Consider the following 23076-nt stretch of genomic DNA (forward strand, 5'->3'; position numbering starts at 1 on the left):
CTATCTCATCCTCTGTAGTCTCCTTCTCTTCCTGCCGTCAGTCTTTCCCAGCATCAGGTCTTTTCCAGTGAGTCAGTTCTTTGCACCTGGTGGCCAAGGTATTGAAGCTTCAGCTTCAGCATCAGTCCTTCCAGTGAATATTCAGGACTGACTTCCTTTAGGATTGACTGGTTTGATCTCCTTGCAATCCAAGGGACTCTCATACATACGTCTTCTCCAACACCACAGTTCATACCATTTAAATGATCATTACTGTTTATTGAGCACCTAATCTTCATCAAGCCTGGTTAAGAGACTCATATGCATTAACTCTCATCCACGCAATAACCCCTGAAGGTAAACGTTATAGCCCATTTTACAAAATAGGAAACAAGTTCAGAGAGGTGAAGTGACTTGCCCATGTTCCCACAGCTCTAAAGAGTTGGAACTAGACCCTTCAATTCTGACATCCTGCTTCCAAGTACAACTGGGGGCAGGGAAGACTTCTGAGGGTAGGAAGAGGTGGAAAGGGATGGTGGCAAGGCTCTGGGGCACTGCTCCAGTGATAGGCCTCAGGATAATTGTCTGTGAATGGAATATATGCAGCCTCGGGGCCTGGAGGACAGGGGGAGAGAGGGTGAGCAAAACTGCAGTGCGAAGACACTTCTCTCTCTAAACGGGAGGCTCTTGGGGCAGTCTGCAGGTGGCCCTAGACTGGGGGCCTGGATCCCAAGTTTTCTAAATTCTGCTCTCTGATCAGCTTCTTGGGAGACCTTTGGCAAATGCCTTCTCTCTGGACTTCAGGATTCCTGCCTATAAGGTGAGAGAGTAAGTCAAGATAACATGAAGTGCATTTGGGCAAGGGGCAGAGGAAAGCGGGGTGGTCTTCGGGAAGTCTGGTTCCTGCTGGCAGCAAGGAAATCCTCATAGTCTTAGATGTTGCCTGGCTTCTTTTAAGGATCTGACAATTCTGGGAACTCAAAAATATACCTTTTTCCCCAGCCGGTTCTGAGCTATAACAGAGTCCTGCCTGCAGGGTGCGCTGAGGGCTCACAGCCTACTGAACCAAACTGGAGCTCAGGTTTTGTGTTTTATTTTTTAAGAGGGGTGAATTTTGTTTTTAATTTATTGGGGTTTTTGGGCCGCATCTCGCTGAACTTCCCCCACCAAGGATCATCTCGCACCCCCTCCAGTGGAAGCAACAGAGTGTTAACCACTGGACTGCCAGGGAAATCCAAGAGGGGTTAACTTTTTGAAATCTGAAAATTTCTGTCCTCAGGATGCAATCAAGTTACCTGAATTATATGTATGAGAACATATATATATGTGAGAAGAACACCAGTTCTTCTCACACTTCCTCTGGAGAGTTAGAGCTATTTTCAATTCCTTTGTTTTCCAGATGCAGAAACAGATCCTAAGAGATTTAAAAAAAAAAATCACTTTGGATCACATAGCTAAAAACTAGAACCCTAGTTGTCTGATTCCTGGGCAGGGCTCTTTGGAGAGGGTTGGTTCTGCTTTCAAGAGTCTGTGGCTGTTCTGCCCCCTAATGCACAATTCCTGGGGACAATGTCAATTTTGATTGTATAACTTGACAGCTCAGGACCTGTCAGCCAGAAGGCCCTCCCTCAGCACCTAGCAGAATGCCTGCTGAATGAGTAATTAAATGAATGAATGTGTGAATGAGCCACAGAGATTGAGTCTGCTTTGGTTTTATCAAATAAGTCACCTGGAGTTGGATTTCTTTCCTGAAATTCCCTCAAGGCAGAAATGATATTCTAAAATGGAAGGGGAGGGTGTGGCAAACAATAAGAGCTCAGAAAATTACATCTGAGTTGATAAATCATAGCCCCAGATCTGGTCAGGGTATAAAAATATTCTATCATATTGCATTTGGGATTAAAAAATTAATTTATGAAGAATGAATTCAGAACAGATGAGAATTCCATTAGGGTTAAAATCTGTGAGAGGGTCTGAAGCGAAAGGAGCCTCAGAAACATTTCAAATAGCATCTAGATGTACCTTCAGGACTGGAATGTGACTGAGGAATAAAAGAAAGCATTGACCAATCAGTGGCCTCAACAGAGCTGATGCAAGAGTAGAGAGAAGGGCAACAGGAGGTGGATCTTTCCTGAACCAAAAATATGAGGCATGGGGGAGGGGAGGAACAAATTTGGCAGTATCACCTGGGCTGGAAGCTTCAGTGCTGGATTTCCAGTCCGGCACAGTGCCTGATACACACTAGATGGTCAATAAATGTTTAGTGAATGAAAGAGTGAGGGAAGAAGCCTGAGCCCCAACCAGCACATTCGCTGTGGAGGTGGTTTAGTGATTCATCTTTTCACTGGCTCCTTTTGCTCAGATTCCAACTACCCTAAGTACTTTCTGATGATAATTTGGCTTTTCACGGTATAAAGAGGTTCTGGCCTATCAATCATGGGCCACTTAACAATTACGTTTCTCACTCCCAATTAATATATTGGAATTCTGCTTTACGCATCAGTTCCTTGTGCCAGCCTGCTTCTTACATATTCAGGTCTTTCATCAGTGATGCAGTGGAGTTTCTGCTTTGGAGTCATTCTTGTCTACATTTGAATTCTTACTCAATATATTACTAAGCTGTCTGACTTTTGCCAACACACCTCTCGAGCCTCAGTATCCTCATCTGTCAGATAGGGGCATAATGCCTACTTCATGATATTGTGGTGAGAATTACATGAGATAACAGATGAATCCTGGATTATCCTTGGAGCTCAGTAAGTAGTAGTATCTGTGTCCCTTCCAAGCTTTCCTTCAAAGGAGATTGGGTCACAAAATCTCATTCAATTGAGAATATCAGTATCTCTTGCTTTTCACAAATTTACTGACTTTGTAAGTGAAGCCTTGGGAATGATTTAGTTGCTTCCTTGAAGGTTCTAAAGAGTCATTATGCTACAGAGGAGGGCAACTCATATTCATTAATATAAAAGTAGTTCCCAAGGACTCACTGATGCTGCAGCTCCAATACTTTGGCCACCAGAGGCGAAGAATTGACTCATGAGAAAAGACCCTGATGCTGGGAAACATTGAAGGCAGGAGGAGAAGGGGACAACTGAGGACAAGATGGTTGGATGGCATCACCGACTCAATGGACATGAGTTTGAGCAGGCTCCAGGAGTTGGTGACGGACAGGGAAGCCTGGCATGGTGCAATCCATGGGGTTGCAAAGAGTCAGACACGACTGAGCAACTGAACTGAACTGAGGACTCACTACATGCTAGTGGGAGACAGAGAGACAATAAGACACAGTTCCTGCCTTCAGGGAGTTCTGACACAGTCTGGTGCAGTCAAAAGAAGACATTATATGACCCTGACACAAAGCTTTACTTTTCTGAGTTTGGGTTTCCTCACTTTGCAAACGTGGTCAGTAACATTCTATTGTTAGTTGGAGAGAAGGGGTAAGACATGCAAATATGATAACAAGACTGCATCAGATTTGAAGACCAATGGTACAAAAATGTAGAAACAATGTGTTGAGGAGTTAAACAGTGGTAGAGCTTATTTACAGCTCAGTTGAAAAAAGCAATACTTTCTGTAGGAAGTGGCATTTTTAAGCTTTCATTCAGACCACAGTTACTAATAAAGGCATTAATTGCTGGGCTAGAGTTCAGTGGCCAGAGATTTGCAGAGAGAAAGGCTTGAAGATCAAACAAGGAACATGAAGGTGGTAGGTGATTAGGCTAGAAAAGATATATTGAGGCAGATCTTGGCAGATATTGAATGGCAGTGTAGGGGTTTGACCTTCATTCTGTGCCTGATGAAATACTAGTAAAGTTGATCTAAACATTTGACATTACAGAGTATATTTTAAAAGTAAAAGCTGAACCTGACATATTTGAGGAGGGTGACTTAGAGGGGAATTCAATAAGGAAGATTTAGTCAACAAGGGCATGTTATTGGCAGGATATTTTGTTAGGTGGCACAGGACAGAAGACAAAGATGTCAAGATGTAGGCCCTGTCCTCAAGGAGCTTATAATCAAAACTCATGTCCACAGAAAAGTACAACACAAGGTAGACTGTAATAAGTGTGATAACAGAGCCCCAGCCCAAGGGTCTGAGCTTGGCTGAGAATGAGGTTAATTTACCTCTCCCAAGAGTCTGGAGACCAAGTCAGACTTGGGAAGCCCCAGAGGGGCTGTTGGAGGTCATCCAGTCCACTTGAGCTCCTGCTGGGATTCTCTATCCCTAGTAAACATTAACTTTGAAACAAAAAGTGGAGCTCTGAAGAAAAACTGTCAAGAGGCTGCTGCTGTGGGAAGTAAATAGAAGAAGATAAAGTCAGCTTTGAGGTGCTGGTAGAAGCGACTTCTCCCAAATGGAGAGTGGAAGGCCAGGAAATGGATGAGATGGGGAGGGAGAGTGTGCCTAGGGAGAGGAAAGATGAAAACAGAAACTAGGGGAACACCCATGTTCCGGGAGGTGGGAGGAGAAAGAAGAGTCAGAGAAGGAGTGGCCAGAGAGAGAAGGGAGGGGGGGGGGGAACAGTAGAATACCTTATCACAAAGTTTTTAGAAGGGGGGGGGGGGGATAGAAGGCAAGGTGGGAGGCCCCAAGGGAGCAGAAGAGGGGAAACTGCAGCAACAGAGTTTGAGGTTAGACATGAAGTTGCCAAGGAGATTCCAATGAATGAAGGCTTCTCCAGAGACTCCACAAATAAGCTGGGTTCCCTGTGTCTGGTACATTCTAAGGTGGAACCTTCCCGGAGGCCAGAAGAACAGGGCTGTGTGCTCCAATCTCCAAAGATCGGGCGGTCAGCTCTGTAATTAGCACTACCTCTCCTAACCCGAACCAGTCCCTCCAGGAACCGAAAAGCTGAAGAACATACTTGGGAGGGATTTCACACCCATGTGTCTCTGGCCCAGCCCGGTGAAGTCCCGTTTCATCATGCAGCTTTAGTGACTCTGCGGGGCTGTCACTCTCATCTGGTATTGCCAACATTCTAACTAAAGCCTCTTGCAAAAGTTTGCAGCATTCGCCGGAGGCTGACTACAGCTCCCAGAATTCCCCGGGCGCTTTCCGGTGCCGATTGGCTGAGCCCCAGGCTCCTGAGGGCGGTGTTCCCCCGCCTCCCCGGGAAACAGGCATCTGATTGGCTGCGGTGCGGGGGCTTTTGTGTCCCCGCCCTTCCCCAGGGACCGCAGCGGGCAGAGAGGTTCTGCTGGTGTCAGAGCCCGGCAAGCGCTGGCAGTTCCGAGGCGGAGATGCTGAGGAGCGCTGGGTTCGCTAGCAGCGCTGGCCACTGCGGACTTCCGAGGAGCTCCGGACCGTGAAAATCCCTGCGCCGCGGCCAATCCCGAGGTCATTCACCCCTCCAGAAGCCAGACAAGCGGATAGTCCAGCGCAGCGGCGGCCGTTCCCGGATCCTGGGCTTTCGGAGCGTTCTGGAACCCAGAGAGACACCCCCGCGGGCTCTAGAAGCTCCCCTAGCGGCCCCCAGTCCCGGCTTCCTGCGCGCGTCTATCTGAAAGCCCCTCGGGTGCACGGGCGGTCGCCGAGCCGCGTCTGGGTCCTGGCGCACACCATGATCGTTGCGGACTCCGAGTGCCGCGCGGAGCTGAAGGGCTACCTGCCCGGGGCCGGAGAGGTAAGCAGCGGCCGACGCCACTCTTCCCTCGAACCCAGAGCCGCGTCCAAGGTTCGGGTTGTTGCGAGCTGAGTCTGAGCCGCCCCCTCGGCTGGAGGAGGGGGAATGGAGCGCGTAACCCGGAGTGGGGTTGCATCAACTGGCAGCCTCGGCCCCCTCTGCCTCCGCCTCCTCCCCACTCCCCGGAGCTGGGGGCGGGGGTGGGGTAGGGATTGTAGAGCCCTCCGCGGCTCCCTCAGACTCCCGGCCAAAGAGAGGGGAGCCTTCTCGAGGTTATCTTGGGTTTGGGCCCTCGTCTAGGGAGTGTTCAAGTCCAGGCAAATCCCGGCGCAGCGGCCGGACCACTCCTCCTCCCCGCCCCCTTCCGCAGATCCCTTCCTCTAGGCTGGGGCTGGAGGAACCGTTTCTAGGTAGGATGTGTACCGGCTCCAGTGCCCCCGCTCGGTGATGGGAGTACTTGGGGCTGGCCCACGAAGGTCGACCCCGTCCCTCCCCCCCACCTGCACCCCCGATTTGGACTGGGGGCGCGGGAGCTCCGGGGCCTTGGCGGACTGCCGGGTATGCCGCGGTGAAAGCTCGCAGAGGGGAAAAATCCTGGCCGCGGCTCCCGAAGCCAAGCGCCGATTTGGCTGTGCCCTACTAACTGATCTGACGTCCCAGAAGTTTGTTTTGCAGAGACTGCCTTTACAGTAAGGCTGGGAATACGGCTGCATCCAATCTGACATCCCCCTGCCCCATTACCATCACCAAGGACCATGAACATCTTGTTTATTACGCACCTACTGGATGGCAGGCTCCGGTTCTGCCTTTTCTCTGAGTCCTCAGGACTTAAACTAGCAAAATATGAGCTATACAGTTACCTCTCATTTAGGGGATGAGGAAATTGAGGCCCAGGAGGGGCTGTGGAGAGGCTTCCTTGGCTCACCCTGCAAAGCAGCTCATTATTTTGCTGTGGTATCTTTAGGATTTCCCAGTGTGGTTGGCTCAGCAGGGAGTTTTGCTTGTTTCTTTGGTTTCCAGGCCTGGAGCCTGGTGCAAGTGTCTTACTGGGTTTGTGAGTCAGACCTGTGCTAGTCCTGAACTGTGATCCTGGGAATAAATGGCTGCACTTTTCTGAGCAGCTTGGTTTCTGGGGGGTCCTCGGTTTTCTGTTAGCTTGTCACCCCCCTGTCATGGTTTAGCAGCCCAAGTGGAGGAAGGAAAACTGCTCCTGCCTCTTCTCAGCTGGTGACTTTGACCAAGTCATCTTACTTTCTGAGTCAGTTTCCTTCTTTGTGAAAAAAAAAAAAAAAAAAAGGAAATAATTTTCTTTATTGAGAGCACCTGGGCACTAGAGCAGGCGTGCCACGGGTTCATGTCCCCCAGCCCTCCTACTTTCTTGCTCTGTGACCTTGGCCAAGGGATCCCTTCTCTGATCAGCAGCTTCCTTCCGTCGGGGTTTGGCCCTGTCTCAGAGGGATTGTTGGGAGAGTTAACTGAGAAGACGTGCAAAGGCCAGTGCACAGTGCCTGGAGCATAGCAACTAAGTCCTGCGTCAAACACGCTAGGTATTGTTAGAATGTGGCCACAGCATGTATTTCCCTTTCCCCAGAGTGTCTCTTGCAAGGGGGTGTCTGAGCCCACCCCTCGTGCCTGAGGCGAATGTTGGCTCATCTCTCTTTGGGACAGCATCTGGGAAGTGATATGGGGAGAAAAGCGAGCTCCAGGTGGACTGGGCAGACTCTGAGGGTGGGGCATTTAGATGGAAGCTTGCTAGCTGTCAACATCAGATGGGGCTGGGGGAATTGGTATGTCAGACCCCTTTCTACATATTCTTCTCTCTCAGGAAAAGTGGACCTTGGGAAGATGTCTGTTTTAAGCAGAATCTTTTAGAAGACGGTAGGGTGCTGAACTTACAGAGCCCTGTGCCCAAGCCCTAAGGGAAGCTAGACAAGTACATACAAGTACATACAAGGAATGTACAGTCCCCTCAACTCTCATACTGTGACATACACTCTTTCACCAAGTCAAGGCCTTCAGACTCTTCACTCTAGTACTGGTAGTGTGTTCTCAGAGCCCTCCTGAGCTCTTGAAACATCACTGCTTCAAGGAAAGTCTTTCCTTCCCCACCTTTGCATACCTGCTTCCTGTCCCCCTTCTTCACTGCAAGAGCTGTTATCCCAGTTATAGTGTAGCAGTTGTGTAATCAGGCATTTCTTGTCTGTGTACCTTGCTAGACTGGAAACACTGTAGGCCCCATCACCAGCACTGTTCTTAGCACCTAATAAGTGCTCGTAACTATTTGCCCTTGTTGGCTTAGCTGACCCTTGTGAACTGTGCACGGGCTTTGAAGTCAGATCTGAGCTTGCCTGTCTGGAATAGGTCTCCAAAAGAGCCTCAGTGAGCTGTCTCTGAAGAAGAGATCAGTTCAGTTCAGTCGCTCAGTCGTGTCTGACTCTTTGCGACCCCATGGACTGTAGCATGCCAGGCTTCCCAGTCCATTGCCAACTCCCAGAGCTTGCTCAAACTCATGTCCATGGAGTCGGTGATGCCATCCAATCATCTCATTCTCTGTCATCCCCTTCTCCTTGTGCCTTCAGTCTTTCCCAGCATCAGGGTCTTCTCCAATGAGTTGGCTCTTTGCATCAGGTGGCCAAAGAATTGGAGCTTCAGCTTCAGCATCAGTCCTTCCAATGAATATTCAGGACTGATTTCTTTTCGGATTGAAGAAGGGATAAGAAGACCTGTTTCCCTCCAGATGGTTGTGAGAAATCAGCCAGATCATGGTGGGGAGATGAGTTTATGGCACCACTCACATATGCCTCTCCCAAAGGAGGACTCTGACTCCCTCTCAAGTGTAAACCCAGGCAAGTATCTTGAATTCAGCAGCCCATGGGGAGGGGAGTCTCTACCCATGCCCAGCTGGCAGAGTAACCTCGAAGGAGTCTGTAACTCAGTCCTGGAGATGGCAGGCCTACCAGGAATAAAGACTGAGGCTGATCCGGGTGGCAGACAGAACCCTTGCAAGCCAGACTGAGCTGAATTCAGATCTTGACTTGGCCACTTGTCAGCTGTGGCTTAACCTTTGGAACCTTAATCTTTCCTTGTGTGTAGAAGAGACCCCTACTCCCACTCCCAAACTGATGAAGATTCAGTGCAACCAGTGTGCTAGTGTCAGAGTTAATATGAAAAGGAATTGTGAGTCGACGCGTAAATCAGGAGCCAGGCACGGAGCGCTGAAGTGATTGATCCTTTCCTTACAACCATCCTGATGCCTTCTCAGTTGAGTGGCCACCCAGCTAACTGACCTCAGTGTTCTTGCTGCCCTGGGTGGTCCTCTCAGTTGAAACTCATTGGTTTTTCCTCTGCCCTGCCCTAGCTGTGTTGCCTTAGGTGGGTCACCTGCCCCACTCTGGTCTCCCTTTCTTCATCCATATAGTCAGGGAAGGGATCTTGCCTTTATCAGGTGTGTGAACATGGATCCTGAGCCACATGTGGCTATTTAAATTTAGATAAATTAGATTTTATTGAATTTAAAAGTTTTTTTAGCTGTACTCGTCACATTTCAAATGCTCGGCCACTGTATGTGAAAGTGTTAGTCTCTCAGTTGTGTCCAACTCTTTGCGACCTGATGGACTGTAACCCACCAGGCTCCTCTGTCCACAGCATTAAGGCAAACATACTGGAGTGGGTAGTTGCTCCCTTTTCCAGGGGATTTTCCCAACCCAGGGATTGAACTCGGGTCTCCTGGGTTATAGGCAGATTCTTTACCGTCTGAGCTACCACAGAAGCCACCAAGGAAGTGGCTTGGGGCTACCATCTTTATTGGACAGTGCAGATAAACAATATTTATTCATCATTACAGAAAGTTCTATTGGACTTGCTGTGCTAAGTACTGGGTTCACAACAGGGAACTTGAACCAGGGTGTGCTCTCAAGGTATGAAACAGCACAGGATAACTAGGGCTGTTACTGGGGCAGTGGATCCCCTGGACATGTGGACAGGGAGAAGGAGCGGCTCACTCCTGGTGAACCCCAGAGCCCTGGGCCACTGAGACCTTGAGAAGTTTACAGAATGGGAATCATTTCTGCAGTTGAGGAAATCTGATTTGTATCCTAACCCTGCTACCTCTTTCCTGGCTGAGTGACCTGACCTCTCTGAACCTTATTCCCCATCTGTAAAATGGGAACTCCTCAAGTTCACATGAAATAAAGGCTTAGCCCATGGCAATCAGTGTTGTTACCTACCATTATTATTGACTTCCTACCCCAGGAAATAGGGGAGGGCTGGTTTGGAGGTGTCATTTCTTGGCGGTGGGCCTCTGCTCTGTCCACTTCCTCTCAGGTTTGGGGTGTCTGGGTTGGGGAAGCATGCAGAGTATTGGAACTCTGGATTAGAATCTACTCAGTCCTGCCTTCAGGGCTCTGAACTTTCCGCTACCTTTGCCTGGAATGCTGGGTCCCTATATCTCTATAGGCCCTTTACAGGCCCATCAACTCATTTACATATTTGATATTTAGATACCAGCTTAAAGGTTGTCTCCTCAGTGGCTTCCCCTGTCTGGGACTGGAATACTGCACATACTTCTCCACCCCATTATACACTCTCTTACTGCTCTTTTACTCTATAGAATCTGTGATTTGAAATCCTATTCATCATTTGTTTAATTGTCTTTCTCCTTTGTAAATTCTGGGAAGACTAAGATTTTGTCTTTTCACTCCGGTACTCTTGCTGCCTACAATGTAGTCATAAGAAATATTTGTCAAGGGACTTCCCCGGTGGTCCAGTGGCTAAGACTCCATGCTCCTGATGCAGGGGGGCCTGGTTTGATCCCCTGGTTAGGGAACTAGATCCCACATGCCACAACTAAAGATTCCTCATGCTGCAGCTAAGACCCAGTGCACCCAAATAAATAAATAAATATTTTTAAAAATTTTCTTTCAAATGAACAGATTAATTCTGGTTTTATCTGGAAAGCATTTAGCACAGTGCCTTATACTTGAGAAAGCAATCAATGAATGGAGTGAAACAATGGCCCTCCCTGGCAAGTTATGCCAGGCCCCGCCCAATTAAATTAGAATTGCTGGGCCTTGGCATTGGTATTTTTTAAAAAGCTTCTCAAAGGGATTCTACCTGTACAGTTTGGGTTGAGAAGCCCTTGTTTGAAATAACAATGAGGTTAATGATCACTGACTTGCTAAGTGCTTGCTGTGATAGAGGTACTGAGGTAAGGCCTCTACAGGCATTAACCTCATTAAATCCCCATGACTACCCAGTGAAAGTAGGTACTATTATTACCCCATAATTTGGAGAGGAAACTGAGGCTCACATCGCTAGCAGATAATAGGGGGTGGACTTGTCTTTTGAGCCCAGGCACTTTGTGTCAAGAGCCCCTATCTTTTAGGGTACTCTGCTTTATTGTCCAAATCATTATCATCATCTTCACTGAGCCAATAACGTTGGTAGATCCGGACCTGTCACGTAAAGATCCACAGGCCTCGGTTTCTTCCTTTGAGAGCTCCTGGGGCAGACTTTAGAGAGGGAGGGGCTTCCCGAAACTGTTCTCTGTCCCTCCCTACCTAGTACCCTGGTGGGCCCTCCCTGTCCCCCCCACCGACCCCCCCAGTTCCTTCCTGCCCTTCCCCACCACACCTGGCTGTGGTTTTCTGTCTGTCCTTAGGTCGCCTGAGGGGGAGGCCCAGTTTGTGGAGTCAGCAATCCTTATCTCCCAGACAGAGCTGTTAGGCTTTTTCTCTTTGGTGAGGGAGGAGGAAAGCTGAAACAGGAGTGCTTGGGGATTGTGCTGGTTTCTAAGCTAGACTTGGACCAGCCTGGTCTGGTAGATCCCAGAAGTATGGGTGCAAAGGACCTGAGCAGTCAGCCCAACTGCCTTCTTTGTCCAAGATTAAAGCTCAGAGAGTCTAAGTGACTTTCTTGGAGTCACACAGCAAGTTAGTGGCAACAGAATTGGTACTCACACCAGGGACTTTTGTACCCTTGTTCTTTCCTTTTTGGTCTTTCAGAGCCCCAGAGCTCTGCCTCCCTCAGGGGGCTTTTCAGTTCAGCCCCTCAGACCTCCCCACCTCTTTGCAACCCCATGCACCGGAAGCACACCAAGCTTCCCTGTCCACCACCAACTCCCGCAGCTTGCTCAAACTCATGTCCATTGAGTCGGTGATGTCATCCAACCATCTCGTCCTCTGTTGTCCCTTTCTCCTCCCACCTTCAATCTTTCCCAGCATCAGGGTCTTTTCAAATGAGTCAGTTCTTCACATCAGGTGTCCAAAGTATTAAAGCTTCAGCTTCAGCTCCAGTCCTTCCAATCTGTGTGTGAGGGGGTGGCTTTTAGCTATGTGAAAAGGAAGGTTCACTTATAATCCTTAGTCTCTGGACACCTGGGGATTAACACTAAGTCTAGATTTGTATGAGGAGGGGTGAGTTAGGGGGACATCATCTCTGTTTAGTGAGGATATGACTCTGGCTTGGATAAACTGTTTCTAAAGCCAGTGCTGACAACCCCCGCTCCCAACCCCTGCTGCCCAGGTACCAAAACAAATGAGTAAATAAAATTGGTGGTTTCCATAGAGGCTCCTACACCCACGTCAAGATACAGCTGCTGCCATCAGCGTTGCCCTCCACGTAGCTCTGTTTTCTTCATTCACAGACTAGTGTGAATTACCTGGCCCTGCTCTTCACAAAATGTAATCTGGAAATATGGAGACCTAAATCAGACAATTAGAAGGCGATGCTTTCAGAAGCAAAAGCACTGGGAATTGTGGGGTCACAGATGAGGTCAGAAGAAGGTGCTCAGACCCTGGAAAATGGAGTTAATTCTACAAACATGTGACCACTGAGAGGGATCTGAGCCGCTAACTATCTGGAAGGCAGTAGGAGGTGGAGGCAGGATTTTAAGCCAGTTGATGAGGTTTGCACTTGAGAAAGTTTACTCTGGCTACTGAAAGTTTGCCCTCCTTAGGGCATGAACCAGGCATGTACCAGGGCCATGTACTCACTAGATCTCCTGGTCCCCGAGGTGGGGTTGCGGGTGGATGCTTTATTTATTCATTCATTCTGTTTTCTTGGGAGAGGATGGAGAAGGGGCCAGGGCTGTGGAGGCAGGTAGACCATGGGTGAGGCAGTGGGTGGTGGTCCAGACAGGGGACAGTGGTGTCCACTAGGTGGTGATGGATGAAGAAATGACAATGAAGCTACATCATAGGAATCTAGGAGGCTTGGTAACCTGGTTTCAGGATATAAACAAGGGAGGTTCTCATACAAGTTCTCCAGGGGTACCAAAAGGCGGCCTCCTGGGAAAGTGGCTATATAATTTCCTTTACCCCAGCCCCTGCAACCCCACAGGGGGACTCCTGGGTCCCTTCCCAGTTCCTGAAGAACTCAGCCTGTGGGGTGAGCTCTCTTGCTTGTTTACCGTTTCTCTACCCACCAAGCTGGTCTATATCTCCACCTGACTCCCAGTGCACCAGAAAGGTGAGTCACATCAGAAAGGTGTGGGGATTTCCTTGGTGGTCCAATGGCTAAGACTCCACACTCCCAGTGTAGGGAGCCCAGGTTCGATCCCTGATCAGGGAACTGATCCCACGTGTCACAGCGAAGATCAAAAATCTTATGTGCCTCAACTGAGACCTGGCACAACCAAATAAATAAATATTTAAAAATAAAATTACAGTTCAGTGTGGCGCCTCTGGTAAGGAGAGAGAACTATCTTCTTAGTCCTCCCTTTTACCTCTGACTGACCATGATGTGTTTCCCTCAAGGAGCAGAGGGAGAGCCGGGTCCGACGAGGCCCCCGAGGGCCCAGCGCCTTCATTCCAGTAGAGGAGGTAAGCTTGGAAGGGGTTAGGATGGTTTGGTCCCTGGAGGAAAGGACATGGGGCGCTGAGTAGGTGGATAGGGTTTTCTGGTCTCTTGAAATTGCAGCTTTGAAACTACCTCTTCAGGTTGCTGACTCATGTAATCCACAAAACAGCTCTGCTCCAAGCAGGCATCTCAGCCCCATTTTACTGGGAAGAAACAAGCTCCGAGAGATAAAATGCTAATAACACAGCTAGGTAATGAACAAACTTGTGGTTCCCAGAACAAGACTTGTTTTTCCTTAAGAAGGCAGAACTATATGTAGTTATCTTCTCACCCTTGAATGTACATGTATTAAAGTGTTTTTTTTCCAACTTCAAATGTAATGAATGTTCATTATTTTAAAATTTCCAGTGTTTCAGAAAACTTCAGTTTCTTGTAATCCCAACCCCACTGAGATAATCACTGTTAACCATTTGCCACTGTTTCCCAGACTTCTTTTCATTCGGAGCCAAGGTCATAGTTTGTAACATGATTTTGTTAGTGTTGTTCATTTGGGGAGTTGGTTTTCTTTTTTTCATTTGATTGTTATGTTTTGTTATTTCACATAATACATCAGAGACATCTTTCATCTACTGAGTCAGATCATGCATTCATTTATTTAACAGGTGTCTGTTGAATGATTAATCCGTCAGGCACTGTTCTAGGTGCTGGGGATACAGATGAGAACAAGACAAACAAAACTCCTTGCCATCACAAAACTGCCATTCCAGTGGGGGGTTTGTGGTGGGGAGAACTTCAAAACACACACACAGACAAATTAAAAAATAATCGTTTCCTTCTTTTCCTTTGGCCTTCACTGAACAAAGACAAACTTCCTTGTCCTCCTTGCCTTCCTAAACGTGTAGGCCAAATAGTTAATGAGCTGTTAACAAATGTCTAAACTCTCCAGTTTCTTTCACCCCTTGTAAATGGATGAAAGCGCCCAACCACCTGCTGTAGCCCAGAATGTTACACTCAAATATTCTTCTTCTTTTTTTCATTGATAAGTAACTACTCTTCTTCTGTAACAGAGGAAAGAAATAGTCTTTGAACTTAATTGGGAATTGAATCCTGGTTCTTCACTTATCAGATCTGTAACCTTGAGCCAAGAATGAAACCTCTCTGGGCCTTGATTCTCTCATGTGTCAGTGGGGGAAAATAATACTATTCACCTCACAGGAAATTGGGAAGAACTGATGCGATAATATAGACAGGGAAAGCTCTAAACTCAGACCCGGCGAGGAGAAAGCACTCAAGAAATGTAAACTGTTTTGCATCTGCTTCCAATGACTGCATTGCTTTGAACCATTACTACCAAGGGCCCAGGTTCAATCCCTGGTTAAGGAATTTAGATCCCACAAGCCACGTGGCATGGCCAAAAAAAAAAAAAGAAGCTCTATGAAAGTAGGAGAAGCTGTATTCTAATCTCTGTGCCTGAGTCTATCTAACTTGGAGAAAATAAGTCTCTAATTTCATAGTTTTGAGAATTAAATGAATCAATATATATAATGTGTTTGAATAGTACTTGGCACATAGCAAGCATTGTATAATTATCGATTACAATTGTATAAAGTGTCCAATAAGTATTTGATTAATCACTTAATGAAATATCTTTTCCTCCGCTGATCTCCTTTTTGTTGGACATGGTGGTTGTCTTCAGTTTCTTGCTATTAAAATCACAATGAAGGCAATGAATATGTTGGTTTCTCTGGTGGGTAGGGCACGAGGGAGTCACCCTTTGCTCACCTTTGCTTGGCAGGTCCTGCAGGAGGGAGCTGAGAGCCTCGAGCAGCACCTGGGGCTGGAGGCGCTGATGTCCTCGGGCCGGGTGGACAACCTGGCCGTGGTGATGGGCCTGCACCCGGACTACTTCACCAGCTTCTGGCGCCTGCACTGCCTGCTGTTGCACACGGATGGGCCCCTGGCCAACTCCTGGCGCCACTACATCGCCATCATGGTGAGCTGGTCTGAGCCTGACTTCCGTAGGGGTGGGTTCATTTTGGGGTTCAGCCCTCAGATCTCTTTGCTTGGGGCTTGATTCCACAAACAGGAGAAGAGGAGGCTTAGAGCAGAGCCCTAGCTTTATCTGACCCTCCATTGAATTTTAGATTTTTTTAAGTAGGAAATTTAATTTTTATTAAATTTAATTTTATTTTATGTCAGAGGATCATTGCTTTACAATGATGTTTTAGTTTCACGTGTACAGCAAAGTGATTTAGATAGACGTTTATCCATTCAAAAAGACACTGTCTCACTCAGGACCACCCAGCCAGTGGCAAAGCTGGGGTTAGAACCGAAGTTTCCTGCCTCTCAGGCAACAGTGAGGCTTATGACGTTTCCCTCCATGGGGTGCCCACCCCGAGCAGGGCACAGGAAGAATAGGGTGACCTGGGCTCTGTCCACCACCTCCAGGCTGCTGCCCGCCACCAGTGTTCCTACCTGGTGGGCTCCCACATGGCCGAGTTCCTGCAGACTGGCGGTGACCCTGAGTGGCTGCTTGGCCTCCACCGCGCCCCTGAGAAACTGCGCAAGCTCAGCGAGATCAACAAGCTGCTGGCCCATCGGCCATGGCTCATCACCAAGGAGCACATCCAGGTGCAGCGGGCAGGGAGGCGGGTCCCCGTGGGAGTGTGGGCTGGCATGGGGCTTGGCAGGCAGCCCAGGGCGAAGCAGCTGAGCGAGTCTGGCCTTGCCTTTCCTCTCCAGGCCTTGCTCAAGACGGGCGAGCACAGCTGGTCCCTGGCTGAGCTCATCCAGGCCCTGGTCCTGCTCACACACTGCCACTCACTGGCGTCCTTCGTGTTCGGCTGTGGCATCCTCCCTGAGGGGGACCCTGAGGGCAGCCCCGCCCCACAGGCCCCTTCACCCCCCAGTGAGCAGAGCACACCCCCCAGCAGGGACTCGCTGAACCACTCCGGGGTAAGTCAGGGGCCTGAGTCTTTCTGGGAGAGGAAGCTGGGGGCCTCTGGTCCTTGGGTAGAAGACAGTGCCTCCCTGTCTGCAGCTGCTTCCTTATCACACCCTGAGAAACCTTAGAAGAGTCTTTTTTTTTTAAGGTGTATTTATCTATTTTTGGCTGCACTGGGTCTTCCTTGCTATACCCGGGCTTTCTTTAGCTGCAGCCATGGGGGCTACTCTGTCACAGTTCGCAGGCACTGGAGTGCTAACTCGGTGGTTGTAGCGCACAGGCTTAGTTGCCCTGCAGCATGTGGAATCTTCCCAGATCGGGGATCGAACCCGTGCACCCTGCATTGGCAGGCAGATCCTTAACCGCTGGACCGCCTGGGAAGCCCCAAGTCATTTGGCTCTGAAACTGTTTCCTCATGAGGAAGATGAGGATAAAGACTCCTTCATAAAGGGTTGTGAGCCTGAGATGAAATAACCATGTGACTGGCTTCAGCATGGAACCCCTGGGCTCAAAGTAGCTGGCTTTTCACACTGTAACAATACGAAGGTTGCCTCTCATTCGGTAAAGTGGCCTTGTTTGTGTGTATTTTAAAAATACAGATACTTTAAAAAGCCCTTTCCTGTGAGGGTAGCTGACCCTCAGAGAAGACCTTTCTGTTCTATAGCTGCTTAAACATTACTTCCGGAAACACAGGCCACGTGAGCTGTCCAGCACAGAGAAGGCACTGGGCCTTCATGATTGCTCAGAAAGGCCCTGCATGTGAGAAGGACGTGTGGGGTTTCTGGGGTCAAGGGAGAGGGGGCGAATGCTCACCGCCGGGTCATTCCTACAGGGCTTTGAGGCCGCCCGCGACGTGGAAGCTCTGATGGAACGCATGAGGCAGCTGCAGGAGAGCCTGCTGCAGGATGAGGGCGCCTCGCAGGAGGAGATGGAGAGCCGCTTTGAACTGGAGAAGTCAGAGAGCCTGCTGGTGACCCCCTCAGGTACAGGTCACAGGCGTCCAAGCTCAGGGACCGCCCCTCCTTGCACCCTCTCGCTGGGAAGCTGGCGCCTTCGTGTTACTGCACCTCGGTAGCCACACCCAGCTACCCCTTCCAAGAAGTTCTGAGCATGGGCTCTGGGGTCAGGCCTGGGTTTGAATCCTGGCCTGCTAGCCTTTCTTCTTTCTTTTTGGCCAGGCCATGTAGTATGCAGGATCTTAGGGATCTTAGTTCCCTGACCAGGCATGGAACCCATGCTCCCTGCAATGAAAGGCAGATTCTCAACCTCTGGGCCGCCAGAGAAGTCCCTGTTAGCTTCTCTGGCAGTGTGACCACTGATAAGTCACTTGCTGTCTCAGGTCCCAGTCTCCTCCTCCGTGAGGGATTCATGTGTAGGGGAAGTGAGGCAACAGAAGCAAAGTGCTGAGCACAGAGCCTGGCCCAGGGTAAGCGGCTGCATAAGTAGCCACTGTTGTTAGGATTGCTGTTCTTATTACTGGGGGCCTTAGCCCCTGGACCACGGGTCTGATTTACCGCCTCCCCCAGGCCTGGCTCCTGCCAAAGTCCTGGTTCCACTCACTGTGGCGAGGGGCATTCTTGGGCCCCCTATTCCACGTTCCCCAGCACCCCCTCCCCATTGATGATTAATGGGGGGTGGAGGCCTCTGTGATCCGTGCCTTGGCTTCACTGTGACCTCTTTCTGACATCCTCAGTGGACATCCTGGAACCCTTTGCAAACCCAGATATGCTGTGCTTCGTGGAAGACCCCACTTTTGGATATGAGGACTTTACCCGGCGGGGGACTCAGGCACCCCCCACCTTCCGTGCCCAGGTAGGTTCTCCCTACTGGTCTTAGCATTGCTTTTTTAAAATTAATTAATTAATTTTTTTTGGACTGCTCTGGGTCTTCAATGCTGTGTACATGCTTTCTCTAGTTGTGGTGAGCAGGGCTACTCTGTTGGGGTGTGAGGGCTTCTCATTGCCCAGCACAGGCTCTAGAGCACAGGCTCAGTAATTGTGGTTCAGGGACTTGGTTGACCCACAGCATGTGGGATCTTCCCAGACCAGGGATCGAACCCATGTCCCCTGCTTTGGAAGGTGGATTCTAAGCCACTGAAACGCCAGGGAAGTCCCAGCATTGCTTTACAAACAAGCAGGATTGGGTAGTTTGTGTGATCAGTGATTTGGGCACCTTCTCTCCTTCAAGATTCCATGAAGAAGTGGGAGACCCTGAAGGTGAAAAGACCCATCTGGGTCCTAAGCTCAGGGGATCCTGACCACAGGAAGGAAGTCATCACCAAGCTGCATCCTCCTCAGCTTCTCAGGTCCAGACCAAGCAGCGGGTTAGATTTGTTGGGGTGGAGAGAGGCATTATGGAGATCCCAGCTGTGCTGCAGAAGATGGCGTCTCTCTGGCCAGCCTCGGGCCCCAAGGATTCTACTCATTGACCGACCCCTTTCCATGTTTCTCAGGATTATACCTGGGAAGACCATGGCTATTCACTGATCCAGCGGCTCTACCCTGAGGGTGGACAGTTGCTGGATGAGAAGTTCCAGGCAGCCTATAGCCTCACCTATAACACCATTGCCATGCACAGTGGAGTAGATACCTCCGTGCTCCGCAGGGCCATCTGGAATTACATCCACTGCGTCTTTGGCATCAGGTGAGTGAAAGTCCCCTCATCCAGGCATGGTGTACTGCAAGCCCTCCATCTGAGCTCACAATTGTTTCCTTTTTCTTTTTGTCTTTCTTTCCCTTTTTTCCTGCCTATACTGTTCTTCAAATCAAATGTATTCCTTGGCTGATTATAAAAGATAATAGCCATCCTCAGTTCTTGAAAGTCTTTAATTCCACCCCCAGGAATAACTAGGGAGATTACACACACACGTATACTTACGTACATACACACACATATACATACAAAGAGAGTTATGTCTGTAGTTCCATTCCAAGTAGCAGTTCTTCTCTCATTAAAGAATAACAACAGAAATGCCCAATGGTGAAATTCGATTTTTAGTAAATTTAGAAAAAAAGAGATAATGAAAAGAAGAAAATAAAAATCATTCATGATCCCACCTGCTCTTACTATTGTCAGGTATTGGCTTGGTCAAAGAGCTCATTTGGGTTTTTCCGTTAACAACTTATGGAAAAACCTGAATGCATTTTTTGGCTAACCCAAGATTTCACTGCGTGGGCTGAGCTGTGCTTTATTGGCCCGTATCCCACTGGCCAACCTCACTGACAAGTGTCCAATCCAGGAGAAGCCAAGGATGATGGGCATCTTAGGGTGTATATGTGGCACGCTGTGGTCTCCCTTGCTGCCCAGCTTCCAGGTCCAGGCTGCTGCACTCTGCAACATGGCCCTCGCTCCTAAACCTTTGTTTACCACATCTGCCCTCTAGTCTAACACCGGCCTTCCTCGTCCACACTGATCTGTGGTGACTCACTGGCTCCCTGGGCTGGGAGGGACAGAATAGCTTCTAGACTTGTCACCAAGGTGCTCTTTGACTTTGAACAAGCTGACTGCCTTCCATAGGCCTCAGTTTGCCCATCAGTAAAATGACTACCAACTCCTTTTTCCCTTTCCCTCTTCCTTCTCTAGGGTAGATATTCACACTGATCTCCTGCCCCATCTTCCACGTATGGCCCTAGCTGTAAAGTGGTGACTGGAACCAAGCTTCTAGCTGCTTCCTACCTTCTGCCTTTTCTTGCCACTCTCTGTCCCCCTTCTGCAGGGTGGGCCTGGGGGAGAGGAGCTCTGTGGGAGCAGACGTGTGAGTGATTCTTTCTGGGTCTTTCCATCCAGATATGATGACTATGACTACGGGGAGGTGAACCAGCTCCTGGAGCGGAACCTCAAGGTCTATATCAAGACAGTGGCCTGCTATCCGGAGAAGACCACCCGAAGAATGTACAACCACTTCTGGAGGCACTTCCGCCACTCAGAGAAGGTGCGGCTCATGGGGGAGGAACAGGATGGAAGCCTGCGGAGGAGGCGAGGGCTCGGGACCCAGCGAGGTCCTGACCTGGGGATCCATCCTGCGTCTCTTCATGTCTCCTGCATCGGCAGGCAGATTCTTTACCACGAGCGCCCCCTGGGAAGCCCATTTACTCACCTGTAAAGTGGGTATCCTCAGTGGCAGCCGGAAGGACCTGGGTTCAAATCATAACACTATCACTTGGGAGCTCTGTGATCTTGGGCAGGTCATTTTGCCTCTCTGAGCTTGTTATCTTGACAATAAAAATAAAAAAAACTGCCTGCATTTCAAGGTCATTGGGAGGATGAAGTGAGAAAATGAAGGTAAACCTCTGATCCCAAATAAATGCTCAGAGGTAGCTGTTGTTTTTCACTTTCAGGGATAAAGAGGTTAGTCATGATCAGGATAAATGTGCTTGAAATTCTCCCACAGTCCTTGCACCAAGTTATTCAGAGCCTTAGGAAAGGGAAGGATGAAATGGGTGGTCAGGGATGATGGCACTCTGGGAGGGAAGGGGATGGTGAGGAGTGACATGAGTTGCCAACAAGCCCTCGTCTGTGCCCCCAGGTCCACGTGAACTTGCTGCTGCTGGAGGCCCGCATGCAAGCCGCCCTGCTCTATGCCCTTCGCGCCATCACCCGTTACATGACCTGACTCACGTACAAGACCTGCGCCTGGAACAGCTGACCGTGGGGGCATCCTTCTCGCTGCAAGGACTCTGTTTGGAGACAGACCCTAATCTCTTCCTGTCCCATACCCACCTACCCTACTGTGGGGGTGGGCCTGGGGTGTGACGTGCAGCCTCCCAAGCCACACCCTCCTTCTCACTGGAACGGACAGGACCAGCGCACTGACTCTGGTATCTCAGCTCTGCCTCTGGGGCGTGGGGGGCTGGAAGAGGACCATAGCGGATTCCCAGGTGCCAGCCCCTTCTAACCGCCCTTACCCTCAGAGGCCAAGGGCACAGGAAGGAAAATGGACTGAGCGTGGACTTATGTGCCAGCAGGCGGGGGCCCAGGCAGCACGAGTACTTTGGCCTTCCTGGCCTGGGAAGTCCCTGGCTGGCCCCCAGGGAGAGGGGCAAACACCTCCAGGGACTGACACTCCAAGCGGCTTCACCTCTCCTCCAGCTCCCTCCTCCACAAGATTTCATTACCTCCCACCTGCCATTCACCCATCAATGTGAAAATCAGGGTCACAGCCGGTCTGTGCATCCGGCTCCCCAGAAGCCCGTTCTGTCCAGCAGCCTACAGGCCCCTTGCTCCCTGGTCACACGAGTCCTGGTTCAATTCCCTTGACCCCCTTTGCCCTCTTACCCTTTTCTCCACCAGCTGGTGGAGTGAGGCCCCAGGAGAGAGACCAAGCACATCAAGCAAGTAGATTACCTCTAGAGTTCGAAGTCTCTGTTGGTCATTTTGCTTTCAGAAGAGGAGGGAGTATTATATGATAAATTCTCTGTGTTTTGGTTTTTTGTGGGTGAGGTTCTTCGCTGCCCACCCCCAGAGCCTCAGGCAGTGTCTGAGAGGAGAGCAGGAGTGTCTCCCCAGAGCTGACCTACCTGGCGGATGCTGGCACCCCATGCTGTCTCATCTCCCCTGGCTCTGCCACAGACATTTGCCAAAAAAGTGAGCCTTTCCAGGTGGTTCCAGGGGCTCAGGGAGACAGGCAGGAGACCCCAAGTTTCTTGTGTAGGCCCTGTCATGGCCAGGTTAGCCCCATTTCCACAGTTACAGACTGAGGGGTAAGACCACATTTTGTGGTATCTGGGCCTTCATTCAGGTTCTGAGCCCAGCCTGCCAGCAGCCAGCTGCACGCGTTGCAGGATCCCGAGGGCCTCTGGGGATTTTACACACACACAACACACACACACACACACACACCGCCTGCAGTCAGTCTCTCCGGGCTACCTGCCAAGGACCTTCGCACCCCCATCCCAGTTTCTGTCCCTTCTCGGTTGCTTTTAGGTGGATCCCTTGGAGGCAGAAGCAGCCAAGGACTGATCCCAGGTACTCTGTGTAGCAAACAAACTGTGAATTCTGACTCCCCTTGCCCTTCTTCCAGCTGTAGGTGCCTCCCCTCTGATCGCCTGGGAGGGGACTGAAGAAAGGCAAGGGCCAAGATGCTGCTACTTCTGACCCTCCTCTCTGGGGCAGGGCAGGAGAGGAGCCTGGTTCATTGTGCCACATTTCATACCCGTGCAGGCATGGGCGAGCGACTGGCACCCCTTTCCGGCCTCAAAGCCCTCCCTGCAGTGAAGCAGGGCAGGAGGGAAGAGGCCCCAGCATTGGGGTTTGGATTCTAGAGGGGACGTGATGACCGTCAGGGTCAAGTGCAGAAATCTTTGCCTTTGCTACCATTTCTGTATGATGAGAAATAAAAGTTCACCAAGGTTTTGTTTTGTACTTCTTGTTAATGGGCTGTTTTTCCATTTCCTGGGGGTCATGGTTCACCTCTTAGCATAAGCAGGGAGCTGCGATTGCATCAGGGACCTGACCTAGCAGCCCATACCCTGCTGAGCACTCGTGCCCGGTGACTGCAGGGTTGGGAGTGGTTGGCACTCAAAGTCTACTTTTGTCCCTTGGGTGTCCAGCCCTGCCACCCCTCTGTGGCTGGCCTGGTGCTGTGGAATAATAATGGCTGTGTTATTTTTCTCACTCAGCCGGGCCCTGGGCTGGGTACTTGGAGGTCATTTGTCTGAATCTGCAGCAAAATCTTTCAAGAGAATCGAGACTCATGGATCAAGTGGCATCACTGAGGCCAAGTCAGGTCAGTGA

General features: G+C 49.8%; 1 protein-coding gene across 3 annotated transcripts; it reads left to right on the forward strand.

Annotated features, from left to right (window-relative positions):
* The first annotated feature begins 5205 nt into the window (after positions 1 to 5205).
* SESN2 (sestrin 2) lies at positions 5206 to 22704 on the forward strand. 3 transcript variants are annotated; one of them, XM_086331209.1, is made up of 10 exons: positions 5206 to 5603; positions 13358 to 13423; positions 15196 to 15393; positions 15849 to 16031; positions 16143 to 16355; positions 17177 to 17327; positions 18038 to 18156; positions 18797 to 18987; positions 20131 to 20275; positions 20870 to 22704. In XM_086331209.1, exons 1-10 carry the CDS (start codon positions 5541 to 5543, stop codon positions 20954 to 20956), a joined length of 1416 nt encoding a protein of 471 aa, XP_086187335.1. In that variant the 5' UTR covers positions 5206 to 5540; the 3' UTR covers positions 20957 to 22704. The 3 variants fall into 3 exon arrangements, with proteins under 3 accessions (XP_086187335.1, XP_086187338.1, XP_086187326.1); XM_086331212.1 differs by lacking the exon at positions 16143 to 16355; XM_086331200.1 differs by lacking the exon at positions 20870 to 22704 and having other exon boundaries at positions 20131 to 20581.
* Positions 22705 to 23076: the final 372 nt, after the last annotated feature.

Source organism: Bos grunniens, chromosome 2 (assembly GCF_055505025.1).
Source record: "Bos grunniens cultivar Pamir isolate PY7600 chromosome 2, Bosgru_T2T1.0, whole genome shotgun sequence".
Taxonomy (NCBI): Eukaryota; Metazoa; Chordata; class Mammalia; order Artiodactyla; family Bovidae; genus Bos; species Bos grunniens.